Source organism: Corvus kubaryi, unplaced genomic scaffold (assembly GCF_017639235.1).
Source record: "Corvus kubaryi isolate FWS band 111438036 unplaced genomic scaffold, C.kubaryi_AGA036_p1.0 36722, whole genome shotgun sequence".
NCBI classification, from domain to species: Eukaryota; Metazoa; Chordata; class Aves; order Passeriformes; family Corvidae; genus Corvus; species Corvus kubaryi.
The window spans coordinates 1,802-14,904 of record NW_024580929.1 but is presented as its reverse complement, the minus strand read 5'-3'; the positions used below and the strand labels follow the sequence as shown (position 1 = coordinate 14,904).

The 13,103-nt window shown below is 69.8% G+C and overlaps 1 protein-coding gene across 1 annotated transcript in view; it reads right to left on the bottom strand.

The window, feature by feature from the left end:
- Positions 1 to 9,640: 9,640 nt before the first annotated feature.
- The window catches only part of PARP10 (poly(ADP-ribose) polymerase family member 10), a gene marked incomplete at its 5' end in the record, with an annotated part of 5,103 nt that continues 1,640 nt past the window's right edge, over positions 9,641 to 13,103 (bottom strand). Inside the window, 6 exons of the mRNA XM_042020043.1 lie at positions 9,641 to 10,253; positions 10,803 to 10,980; positions 11,050 to 11,183; positions 11,255 to 12,235; positions 12,364 to 12,490; positions 12,590 to 12,802. Coding sequence (XP_041875977.1) covers positions 9,898 to 10,253; positions 10,803 to 10,980; positions 11,050 to 11,183; positions 11,255 to 12,235; positions 12,364 to 12,490; positions 12,590 to 12,802 — 1,989 coding nt within the window. The remainder of the gene's footprint in view (positions 10,254 to 10,802; positions 10,981 to 11,049; positions 11,184 to 11,254; positions 12,236 to 12,363; positions 12,491 to 12,589; positions 12,803 to 13,103) is intronic.

Below are 13,103 nucleotides of genomic sequence, written 5' to 3'. Positions count from 1 at the left end.
CACCAGCCAGCCCTGGGGACACCAGGAGGGACCCAGCACAGCCACCATACCGTGCCCACCAGCCAGCCCTGGGGACACCAGAAGGGACTGTGGCATGGTCATCGCACTGTTGCCACTGGCCAGCCCTGGGGACACTGGGAGGTACTCAGCCCCTCCAGCACAGCCACTGGCCAACCCCCGAGCCCCAGGGACACCAGGAGAGACCCAGCACAGCCACCAGCCACTGCAGCCACTGTGGTCAGCAGCCACCGCAGCCACTGTGGCCACCAGCCACTGCATCACAGCCACCCCCAGAACCCTGGAGACACTGAGAAGGACCCTGACACTGCCACCACACCTCAACCACTGCAGCCACCATCCAGTCTCTGAGCCCCAGGCACACCAGGAGAGATTGCGGAACAGCCACCCCACCGTAGCCACTGCAGTTGCTGGCCAGCCCTAGAGACACCAGGAGGCTACCACACTGTAGCCACCATAGCTTCTGGCCACCACACGCAGGACACTGGCCAGCTTCCAAGCCCCAGGGACATGAGGAGAGATTGCGGAACAGCCACCCCACCGTAGCCACTGCGGTCACTGGCCAGCCCTAGAGACACCAGGAGGCTACCACACTGTAGCCAACATAGCTGCTGGCCACCACACACAGGATGCTGGCCAGCTTCCAAGCCCCAGGGACATCAGGAGGGACTCCAGCATAGCCACAGCACTGCAGCCACCATCGTCACTGTGGCTATCAGTACTCCCAGATCCCCAGGGACACCAGGAGGGATCCCAGCATGGACACCAGGAGGGACCCCAGCACGGACACCAGCCAGCCCCCAAACCCCAAGGATACCTGGAGGGACCATGACATAGCCACCATAATGCAGTCACTTTCTACTCCCAGGGACACTGGCTATGGCACTGTGAGCACTGGCCATCTCCAGGGACAGTGGGAGGGACCCTGGTGTGGTCTCCACTCCACAACCCCGGTGAAGGGCTGGGGTGTCCCAGGCGCCCAGCTGTCCCCCACAGGTGACTGTGGATGAACGCCGTGCCAAGCCCGGGGCCCAGCTGCCGCAGTGACGGTGGCAGTGGTGATGGTGGCAGTGGTGACGGTGGCAGTGGAGACTGTGTCCTCCAGCCTGGTTTCAGTGCACGCCGGGCACTGTGCCACAGTAACAGCTCTGATGGAGAAAGCACGAGGTGCCCGGTGCCCACCTCACCTGGAGATCCCAGTACCCCCAGCACCCAGCCCCATGCCAGGGCCACCACCAGCACTGCCAGCCCCTGCCCCATGGATGGCAGAGTCCCTGGTAGAGTGGCTGCTGGGTCCCCCTGGGCTCTGAGCCTCAGGGATGGCACGTGCCAGCCGTGCTGGCAGGGATCACCAGCTCCGATGGGCTCCGTGCCCACCGCCACTGTGTCACCCTTCCCGCCTGCCCTGGCTTGTGACGCTTCCCGGCTGTGCTGACTCAGCCTTGACATCACCACTCCTCCAGACAAACCGTCCTCTGGCTGCTCGGCCACCGGGCATCCACACCCACCCCATGGGCCACGGCACTGAACCCGCCAGCACCTGGCAAGGAGTGACAGGAACCCCCCCCCGGGTCCCACACCCACCAGCACCCAGCCAGGGACTTCGCAGTGACACCAAAGCCTCTGGCACTCAGTGAGAAGTGACTGCGTGGTGACACTGAACCCGGCCCGTGTCCAACAGCACCAAACCTGCCGGCACCAAGCAAGGTGGGATCGCATGGCGATACCAAACTTGCCAGCACCCGACAAGGTGGGGTGACACGGTGACACCAAACACCTGCCCCAGGACCTGCTCACCTGCCGGCACCCGGTGAGGTGGGACCACATGGTGACACTGAGCCTGCTGGCACCTGGTGAGGTGGGAGTAGAATGACACCAAACTCCCACATCAGGACCTCAAAACCAAATCCACCAGCACCCTGTGAGGTGGCACAGCATGGTGACAAGGAACACCTGCCAGCACCCGGTGAGGTGGGACAGCATGGTGACAAGGAACAAGTGTCGCCACCTGGGGAGGTGGCACAGCATGGTAACAATGAACACCTGCCAGCACCCAGCGAGGTGGGACAGCATGGTAACAATGAACACCTGCCAGCACCCGGTGAGGTGGCACAGCATGGTGACACTGAACCTCTGCCACTTGCCCAGCACCACCAGCCAAGCCACACCAACCCATCCCACGGTGCCCTGGCACCGCTGAGGGACAACAGCTGCCGAACCGTGTGCCACCCCTGCCAGTGGCACCCGGGCCGGGATGAGATCTGCCAGGCTTGGGCGTGCCGAGCTACTCCCAACAGCACCGAGTGCACCGGGGTCCCTCAGCCAGGGGATATCGGGACTGTGGCAAAACTGGTGGCGGCACCAAGCAGGGGCTGCAGGCCGTGCCCACCACCCCAACGCTGGGGTCCCACTCTGGTGGGAGCTGCCAGATCCCATCATGCGAAGGACCCCGCAGTGGGGGCAGCTGGGACCCCCGGCGTGGGGCCGGGGGGGCTGCCCCCGCAGGCAGCACCCGCTCCCATGTAAGGGCATGGCCGCGGCCGCTGCCGCGACACCGGGGCGCCCTCGGCCACGCGCAGGCACCGGGGGCACTGTGGAGAGCCCCGGGGTCAGACCCCTGCCCAGCGCATACCCCGAGATGCCACCGATGCCACCAATGCTAGCCAGCAGTGCCACCACTGCCACAGCCGAGCACCGGAGCTCCGCTGCCCCCCGCCGCCGCACCCTCGCCGCCCGCGCCCCCCCGCGCCGCCCCCAGCCACCCGGCAGCACCTCCGTCCCCAGAGCATTCGGGGGGAGCCCCCCGCCCCACCACGCCGCCACCGATCTCACCGGGCGCTCCGGCGGGCGCGGGCACAGCCCCCCACCCGTCCTCGGTCACCGAGCCCCCGGCGAGGGCAGCAGCCCGGGGCGCTCCCCGTGGGGTCCGCGGTGCCGGGCCGTGTCCCCCGTCCCCCCCGCCGTGTCCCCCCCCCCGGGCCGTGCCGGCGGTGCCCGTCGTGCCCAATTATGGGAATGAGCGGCCGCGCTCCCCCGCTGCCCCCCCCGCGGCCGGCGCCCCACTGCGCCCCCCGGCCGGCCCGCGGTGGGGCAGGGGTCCCGTACCCTTGTAGCGCTCCCGCACGTCCTCGTAGGCCTGGATGAAGTCCTGCTCCTCGGGCGCGGGAGGGGGGCCGGCGGTGGCCATGGCGGCGGAGGGCGGTGGTGGGGGGCGAGGGAGGGCGCCGGGGCCGGGGTCCGGGGTGCCCGGCGTGTCCGGCGTGTCCAGCGGCTCAGCGGCCCCGCACCCCGCGGCTGGGCAGGGGCACGGGACGGGACAGGGGACGGGACAGGGGACGGGGCGTGCCCCCGCCCAGCCCTTTAAAGGAACCGCCGGACACCGCCCCGACGCGCGCCGCGACTCGCGGAAGCGGCAGCCACGGACACGGCGCCCACGGACACGGCACCCAGGGGCCGGGCAGCCCTCGGGGCAGGGCACCCCATGGGGCGAGTGAAATCCTCTACGCCCCCCAAAGGGGTCACACGGTGCTGGGGATGTGGCACTGCCCGAACCCCGATACTGCTGGCCCCGTCCGTGGGGCACCCACGGGTGCCCAAAGGAGCGCAAAGGGGGCGAGGGGTGGGCGATAAGGGACAGGGGTCCCAGATGATAGGGGACAGTGTGGGGCTGGGGATGCAGGTGATGAGGGATGGGGTGGGGGGTGCCTGGGGCATCCCAGAGCCCGGGCAGAGACCCCCTGGCTCGCACCCTGACCTCCCCACCCTCGCTCGAGGGGCAGACCGGGCGCCCCCTCCTCTGGTGAACGCTCAGCCCCTCACAGAGACCCCCGCGTGCCCTCCAGCTGGGGGGGACAGGGACGTCACTCCGCCTGGGACTCCCCAGCAGCCCCAGGAGCACCGAGGGATTTTTAAAGCTCCGTCTCCCAGTGCCACCTGGGGAGCATTGAGAGGGCCCCACCGCGGCCCCCAACAACCCCCAACGGAGCCCAGTCCCAGCCGTGGGCGAGCTGGGGGGGGCGGGGGGGGGGAAATGGGGGGGAATCGGCCCCATGGGCCGGGGCATCGTCATCCCCTAAAAATAGACACTAATGCCCCGAAACTCGAGCGGGGACAGCGACGGGGGGGCGGGGAGGGAGGGAGGGAGGGAGGGAGGCGGGGAAGGACAGGGAGGTGTAACGGAAATAGCCGGGGGGGAGGGTTCTGTGCCGGGGGGGGCTGAGTGCTCCGTGGGGGGAATACACTGGAAGCCGTATGGGGACGGCACGGCACGGCACGGCACGGCACGGCACGGCATCCCCCATGGCGGCTTCCCTGCCCCGGCCTCGGCACAGCCCCCAGCGCGCTGCCACCCCTCGATCCCCCGGCCCGTGGGACCCCCACGGCATCGCCCCACGGGCCTCCAGACACCGTCCCTCCCGCTCCGACCCCTCCATCCCCCCGCGGGTCACGTCCGAGATCCCCGGACACATCCCGGCCCCCGGTCACGGCCTGCCTCCCCACCCCCACCCCGGCTCATGCCGAGCCCACCAGTCACGGCCCGACTCCCCAGACACGTCCCGTGTCACATCCCGCCGACTCCCCGGACACGTTCCGGTCCCCCGGGCCGTACCTGCGATGCGGATGACCGCTCTCTCGGCTGGGTCCAGCACCGTCCCGTTGCCCGCGGCCGCCTTGGCTCGTTGGGAGCGCTGGTGTTTGCCCAGGTTCCAGGGCAGCGTGTCCCCGGCGCCAGGCGAGCCGCTGCTGCCACTCGAGCTCTCCTCCGCCATCGCCGCCGGCCCCCGGCTGCCCGCAGACCCCGGCTCCTGTAACAGAGGGTCGGCGTCAGGGACCCCCGGTACCGGGACCATCGCCTTCGTACGCTACGGACCCCCGGCCGGGGCACCAGGGACCCGCAGCATCGCCACCGCCCTCCTTCGGGCTTCAGGGACCTCCGGCACCGGGGCACCAGGGACCCGCAGCATCGCCACCGCCCTCCTTCTCGCTTCAGGGACCCCCGGCACCGGGGCACCAGGGACCCGCGGCATCGCCACCGCCCTCCTTCTCGCTTCAGGGATCCCCGGCACCGCTGACCCCGGCTCCTGCGGCAGAGAGACGGTCCCGGGCACCGGGACGGCAGCACCGGCAGGCGCCCGCATACGCAGACCCGGTTCAGCACTCAGCAGAACCACGGGGCGCCCGGAGGTGCCAGAACCCCTCGGGACAGCCCCGGGAAGCGGGGTCTGTGCCGAGCCGTGCAGAGTGGTGTTGCCAGGGACACGGTCCCCACGGGGCCACCGCGGCGAAGGGACGGGCAGGGAGCCTCGGTGATGGCCGGTCCGGCACCGGGAACTCGCCCGTGAGACCCCTGGCCAGTGCCGCCGCAGCCGGGGCGTGCACGGGCAGAACAACCAGACCGAAGCTATGGGGGACAACACCACACCGGCAGCGGGGCAGCGGCCAGGCCGGCTCCGTGTCTGCGAGCGGCTGCCGGGGTTCGGCTGGGGCGGGCGCCCCGCGGGGTCGGTGCCGGTTGCAGCCCCTCAGTGCCAGGAGCGCTCCCAGGGGAGCGGGACGGAGGGTGCCGGTAGCGGCGGGGATGACTCTGTGATCCCGGTACCTCCGCGATCCTGCCCTCTCCATCCCGGCACCTCCGCCATCCCGCCTCCATCATCCCAGCACCTCCGTGATCCCGCCCCCGCCATCCCGGCACCTCCGCCATCCCGGCACCTCCGCGATCCTGCCCCCAGCATCCCGACACCTCCGCGATCCCACCTCCGCCCCGGCGCCTCCGCAGCCCTGACAGCGGCTCGGGCTCGTTCCCCCAGGAGCCGGCAGCACCGGGCGTTTGCCGCGGCCGAGGCGCCATTTGCAGAAGCTCCGAACCCGGGAAAGCCACCGGCCCCGGCATCACCGGGCCCGGCACTCGGACCCACCGGCATCACCGACATCACCGACATCACAGCGCCCGGCCCCGTCGGCACCCTCGGACCCCGGTGTCACCGCCATCACCGGCGCCCCCAGACCCACCAGCATCACCGGCACCCCCGGCAGTGGAGTGGCAGGCGGGGGGTGGGCGTGGGGAAGAGGTGGGAGCGCGCGTGGGGGGCAAGTGAGGGGAGCAGGTGTGGGGGGGAGTAGGTGGGGGGCGGGCGTGGGGGGCGCGGTGCCAAGCCTGAGTCACCGGCTCCATCGCCCACGTCCCCCGCGCAGCCTCTCCACTCCGGGCCTGACACGCCGCCTCCCCCCACCCGCAGGGGCATCCATAGGGACCCCCCCGCCCCTAGACTCGGGTCCCAGCACCCAAAGACCCCTCGCACCCCCAGCAGAGCCCTCCGGCACAACCCCTCCACGCCGCAGCCCCCAGCCCCCACGGCTCCTGCAGCCCCCCCACCGCCCTGCGGCAGCCCCGCAGCATCCCCCGAGCCGCCCCTCCGCCACTCCCGGCTCCACGGCGGAGCGGGTGATGGGGGTCCCACGCGCGGGGACTCACCGAGCGCCACGATGTCCGCCGGGACGCGACGGGGGGGCATGACCGGGGGGGGGAAACGGCACCGGCACCGGGAGGGCTCCGGAGGGAATGCGGCACCGAGGGGGAGCACCGGCACCGGTACTGCGGGGGCTCCGGGGGAAAATGGCCCCGGGGGCTCCGCCCGCACCAGCACCGGCACCGGCCCCGGCTTCGCGGCAGAGGCGGGGCGGGGGGCGGGCAGCGGGGGGCGCCTTATCTCACCGCCCCACCCTCCGCACCCTACGCATCCCCGGGCACCCGGCGCGGGATGGATTAACCCTGACCAGCGCAACCGGCACAGGGGTAACCCCGACCAGTGCTCCCAGTACAGTCAGCACCAGGGGCCAACCCCGACCAGCACTCCCAGTACACCCAGCATGGCACGGGTGACCAGTGCACCCAGTACACCCAGGACGGAGAGGATTAACTTTCCCCAGTACATCCACTATGGAGAGGGTTAACCCTGACCAATGTTCCCAGTACACCGAGCAGCCAGGGGTTAACTGACCAGTGCACCCAGTACATCCAGCACAGAGAGGGTAACTGTGACCAGTACACCAGACACGGAGAGGGTTAACTCTCACCACTGCAACCAGTGTGGAGAGGGTGAACCCCGCCCAGCGCTCCCGGCGAGGCTGGTTCCGCCCCGCGCTCCCGCAGGGAAGTCCCGCAGCCGCTCGGCTCTCCCCGCCCCGGCTGGGCGCTCAGCCGTGGGCACAGCACCGGCACAGCGTGGCCACATCACCGGCACACCGCTGGCACATAAGCGGCACACCGGCTCGGGCAGCAGCACGGGTGACGGTGGCACGGGTGACGGTGGCCACGGGTGACGGTGGCCACGGGTGACGGTGGCACGGGTGACGGTGCACGGGCCGCCGCCGGCTGCCGCAGTCAGAGCCCAGGGGAGCGCGGTGGCGGAGGGATGAGATGGGAGCCCCAGCTCGGCCCTCGCACGGCTCCGGCGAGGCTCCAGCGTGGTGCTCATACCCTGCTGGCCACCGGTCTCTCTTCTGGCTGGGGACCAGAGCGCGGCTCCAGCCACCAGCACTGCAGGAGGGCGTCTGGTCTGGCAGCTCGGGAGCTTGGGAGCCAGGGATCCCCAGTGCAGCTGGGGAGATGGGGCTGGGGACTGGAGTCAGTGCCGGGAACCGGAGCTGGTGCCTGGGACCAGTGCTGGGCACCGGAGCCGGTGCCTTGATCCAGGGCCGGTGCTGGGAACCAGAGCTGCTGCCAGGACTCAGAGCTGGTGCTGGGAACCAGAGCTGCTGCCAGGACTCAGAGCTGGTGCCGAGAACCGGAGCTGGTAACAGGAGCTGGAGCCAGTGGGAACCGGAGCTGGTAACAGGAGCTGGAGCCAGTGGGAACCGGAGCTGGTAACAGGAGCTGGAGCCAGTGGGAACCGGAGCTAGAGCCGGTGGGAACCAGAGCTGGTGCCGGGAACCAGAGCCGGTACCGGCAAAGGGATCTGGAGCCGAGAACAGGCGTGTGTGCAGCCCCCCGGTGCGTGTGCACAGCCGGGTGTGGACACAGGTGGACACGCGTGTGCCCGGCCCTGGCTGGCTGCAGGCAAACCCCGGAGCGGGCACCGCTGTGTGCACGGCACAGAACACCCGTGTGCCCACACGCACTGGGGGGGTCTCGGGGGCTTCAAAGACCCCCGGTTCCCCCGCCACATCCAGTTCCTGGCGTGGCATCGCACGGCACAGCCCCCCCGACCCCCAGCCCCACCGTGTGCCTCATCGGGGCCATCGCACGCCAAACCGACCCCGGCAACCCCAGCACAACCTCACCCCCCCCGCGGGGCGCAAAGACCACCGAGGACCGAGGACCGGGGTGACATGAGGACCCCCCGGGACCCGACACCGGGGCGGTGCAATGTGGCACCGGCAGCGCCGAGGTCGGGGCCCCTTCCCGGCTCGACAGGACCCTCGGTCCCCACCGTAGCACCTGCCAAGGCTCAAACCCCCCACCCGATCTCGCTGCGGCCGTACCGGGGCTGCCGCTCGCTCCGTCCGTCCGGCTCTGGTGCTGGCGCAGCCGCTCTTGCCGCGGTCATGTGCCGGTGCCGGCACGGGCGCAGGGAGCGAATCCCCCGGCCAGAGCCGGACAAAGGGCCCTTTTCAGTGGCGCTGGGCCCCGCGGGCCCCTCGGCGTCAGGGGACAAAGGTCCGGCACGCTTGGCACCGGCAGCGCCGGGCACTCCCTGGCCGGGGCACCCGCGGGGCGCGGGGCACCGGACCCTGCAGAAGGGGTGGGTGAGCGGCCAGAACCTCTCCTGCAGCCCCGTCCCTCTCGGCTCTCGCCTCCCTCCGCCGGCGCTCCCCGGGGAGCGGGGCTGGCGCCACGTGCGCGGGGCTGGCACGGCTGGCACGATGCCCCCCGGGATCCCAGCGCTGGCACACGTCAGCGGGGCTGGCACACGCCGGCGCGGTGCCACGGCCAGCCCTGCCCTGGAACCGCCCGTGCCCGCGGGGCCGGCGCTGGAGCCGCTGGTGTCACACTCGTGCCCGCTCCGTGTGGGCTCCACAAAGGGGTGCGGGTGTCACCGAGACCCCCGGCCCTGCGCTCGCCCACCTGTGACCCGGGGCATCTCACTGGGCAAAGCGGGCGTGGAGGGGAGGCTGTGCACCCCTCCGTCCCCCCGCTGCTGCCTGCTGGAGGGCCTCGCCCGGTGGGCACCGGCGCTGCCAGCACTGCCGAGAGCGGGGGCTCTGCCCACACCCGCAGGGTGGGCACCCGGGTCCCCCCAGCACAGCTCAGGGGGCCACTGGGACACAGGAACAGGAAAGGAGCAGGATGCAGGCAGGGAGGAGGCAGGGAGCAGGTGGGGAGCAGGGAGCAGGCAGGATGCAGGAAGCAGGATGCAGGGAGAAGGGAGAGGTGCAGGAGTGGCCAGGTCCAGCCCTGGGGTGGCCCAGAGCCACCACCCAGAACAGCCACCTCACAGGGGGAACACAGCCAGGCCCTGCCGGACCCCAGCTCCCAGCACTCCCAGTTGGGACTGGGACCCCATCCACCCCAATCCCAGTGATCCCAGTTGGGACATAGATATTGCCTCCTACTCCAGTGCTCCCAGTTGGGACTGGGACCCCCTCCCCACAGTCCCACCTCAATCCCAGCCATGCAAAAGGCTCTAATTTGTTCCCAATTTTATTTGCAGTTTTATTACAAATTTCACTGGTGTCACACTGGTGACCCCAAGCCCTCCTGTCCACCTCCTGCCCTGGCACAAGGGTGCCCAGGCACGTCCCCAAGTGAGGATCCCCCCACTCCAAGCTCCTGGGCAGGGCAGGAACCTCCCTGCACACCAAGTCCCCATGGCAGGGCCCCCTTGAGCCCCTGGACACCGTAACCCCTGCAGTGGCACCAGTGCCAGGAGGCTCTGGGGGCTAAGGGGGGGTCCTTGAACCAGAGCGGCTGCCGGGGGGGTCAGGGGGGGCCCCATGGCGGCGGCGGCGGCAGCGGCAGGTGATGAGGTACTGGGGGTAGGCCTGGGTGTCGTTGAAGATGACGAAGATGTCAGGCTGCCGGGGGTCATCCACGACGCTGTGGTAGCGCTGGTGGGCCCCGGACCCCTCCCGCAGTGGGGGTGCCCGCAGCCCCGGCTGCCCAGCCGTGAACTCCCCGGTCAGCACCTTGGCCACGAAGATGAACTTGGTGCCCTTGGCGCTGGGCGGCGAGTACCGGTCCCGTGCCGAGATGGCCGCGCGCGCCGCAAAGTACACGCCAAGGCCGTAGAGCGTGGCTGCGGGGCCAGGCGTCAGCCGGGGCACGGGGGGTGTGCCAGCGGCACCGGGCCCACATCGGCACCCCATTCCACACCAACGGCACCACGCCCACCTTGGCACCCCCTTCCCATGCACCCACGGTCATCCTATTCCTGCACAAATGGTGCCCACCCTGGCACCCCGTTCCCACACCAATGGCACCGTGCCTGGATCAGCACCTCCTTCCCATGCACCCATGATACCCTATTCCTGTGCAAATGGCACCGTGCCCACCTCAGCACCCCGTTCCCACACCGATAGCACTGTGCCCACATTGGCACCCCATTCCCATGCCAATGGCACCCAGCGCCCTGTCCCCATGCTGTCAGCACCAGGCCCACATGGGCACCGTGTTCCCATGCCGATGCCACCACGCCTGCCTTGGTGCCCCATTCCCATACCGATGGCACCGTTCCCCCGCTGGCACACTGTTCCCATGCTGGTGGCACCATGCCTCCCTCAGCACCCTGTTCCCACACCAAGGGCACCATGCCCACGAGGTCACTCCACACCTGCCCGGCGCTCACCGTTCTTCCCGCAGAAGCTGCGGTTGAAGCCGTGCAGGCAGATCTCGCGGCTGGAGGCCTTGGTGGTGCCATGGAAGAGGATGCGCTCCACGACAGTGCCAGCAGCACAGGCGCGCTTCACACTGCCCTTCTTCAGCTGGTACTGCTTGTACAGCACTGGATGGATCAGCTTCTGCACCTGCTGGGCACCGCTGTGTCACTGCTCTGCCACAGGGACACCCTGGGGGTCCCACATCCCCGGACCCACCTGCACGATGCTGATCTGGCTGTGCAGCTCCTCCAGTGTCCCGTAGAAATGGTGCACGGCGTCAGCGAACTCCTCCGAGTCCTCAGCCAGGGCCAGCAGCCGCACCTCCTCCTCCAGCCCAGCCACCTCCAGCTCTGCTGGAAAAAGCCCCAGTGAACGTGGGCACAGCGAGGGCCAGGGCTGGCCCCGCAGCAGCCACACGCACCAAGCAGGCAGGAGGTGCTCTCGAGCGGGGGCTGGCTGCGGCAGATGGGCACGGCGAGGGCACTGCCAATGTTGAACTCCTCCATGCGCTCCAAATCCACGGTGAAGGGCCGCCCATCCAGCACCAGATCCAGCTTGCGCTCCCGATGCAACCAGGCCTGCTCCAGCTGCGCCGCTGCCTCGGGGGCGTAGGGGACAGCGGTGCCAGAGGGGTCCCAGCGCACCCAACGCGCAGCGGCAGCGGTGGCAGCGGTGGCAGCGGTGGCAGCAGTGGCAGCGGTGGCAGCAGTGGCAGCGGTGACAGCGGTGGCAGTGGTGACAGCGGTGGCACCATGCCCCGGTGGTAGCGGGCGCTGGAGCATCGACACGAGGTCTTGGGCGGCAGGGGCCGTGTACTTGGCGAAGCCGCGCAGTGTGGCGGTGTCACCGCACAGGCTGAGGTGCACGGCGTGCCGGCGCCGCAGCAGGGCCAGTGTGCAGTGGCCGGCGGCCGGCAGCGCCCGCAGCCGCTCGCTCACCACCTCCTGTGCCCGCAGCTGTCCCACCAGCACCCAGTCCAGCTCCTGCCGCACCGCCGACACATCCTGCTCAAAGGAGCAGAACACCGTCACCTGCGCCACATCTGCCGCCAGCAGCGCCTCCTCCAGCGAGGCCTCCAGTGCGGCCAGGAGCCCGGCATCCTCCTCAGCCTGCTCCTGCTCCCGGCAGTAGGAGCGCAGGGACAGAGCGGTGGCACGCGCCAGCTCCAACTCCTCACACCGCGTGCTCTCCATGGAGTACTGGATGGCCAGGGCCATCTGCACCTCCTCCTCCACCCTGGTGTCCGACAGCAGCTCCCTGGCACCCTCCCCACCGGCCGCACTGGGGAACTCTGCGTCGGGGTCCCACTCGCTGCCGGGGACAGTGTCAGGCCACAGGCTGGGGTTCTCACAGTCGTCGTCTTCGCTGGGGTGCAGCGCTGCCAGCACCTCCTTGATCTCCTCTGCGGGAGCAGCGGGGTGTCAACCATGAGGCCCCACCATGTCCTGGGGGAGGACCAGCACCCATGGCCCCCTCATCCCACCGCAGCACCTGGAGAGTGGGCACCAAAGTGGCCCCCTCGCCCCTCACCTACGTTGGAGTGAAAGGCATTGTCACCATCATCACCATTGTCAGCGGTGGCATTGCTGTCCTCAGGCAGGTCCTGGTGCCAGGAGTCGCAGTGGCTGCTCAGGGGCAGCAGCTCCTCCAGCTCCGGCTGTGGGGATCGAGGGGTGGCATCACCAACGCTGCTCCGGCACAGCAGCGACCAGCACAATGGCACCTGCTTGCCAGACCCCTCCCCACGAGACCGCACCTGGGGATCTGGAGGGCTCCAGGGTTTACCGTCCAGCTGGATGATGCACTGGAAGCGGCTCTCCACCTGCCGGAGGAGGCTCTGCCCAGCTGGGTCCCGCAGGAAGCGGGCAATGCCAGGGAAGTGCAGGGTTGTGGGGTGCGAGGTCACCGAGTCCAGCAGGCTCCGCAGGAAATCCACCACTGCCTGGCACCGGCCTGGCTCCCCACTCACCTGTCAGGAGACGGTCAAGGGGATCAGCCCCTGGGCACCAGCGCCTGTCCGGCTCCCCACTCACCTGCAGGCAGTACGGGCAGCACCACGGGCCCGGCAGCCTCTGGCACTGGGATGTGCCATGAGCACAGGGAGGTGGGAGCACAGCACAGAGCCCTGCCCACACCTGCCCAAACCCCTGCCCACACCTCATATCCCTGCCCACACCTCATATCCCTTCCCACAGCTCATACCCCTTCCCACACCTCATATCCCTTCCCACACCTCATACCCCTGCCCAAACCTCATACCCCTGCCCACA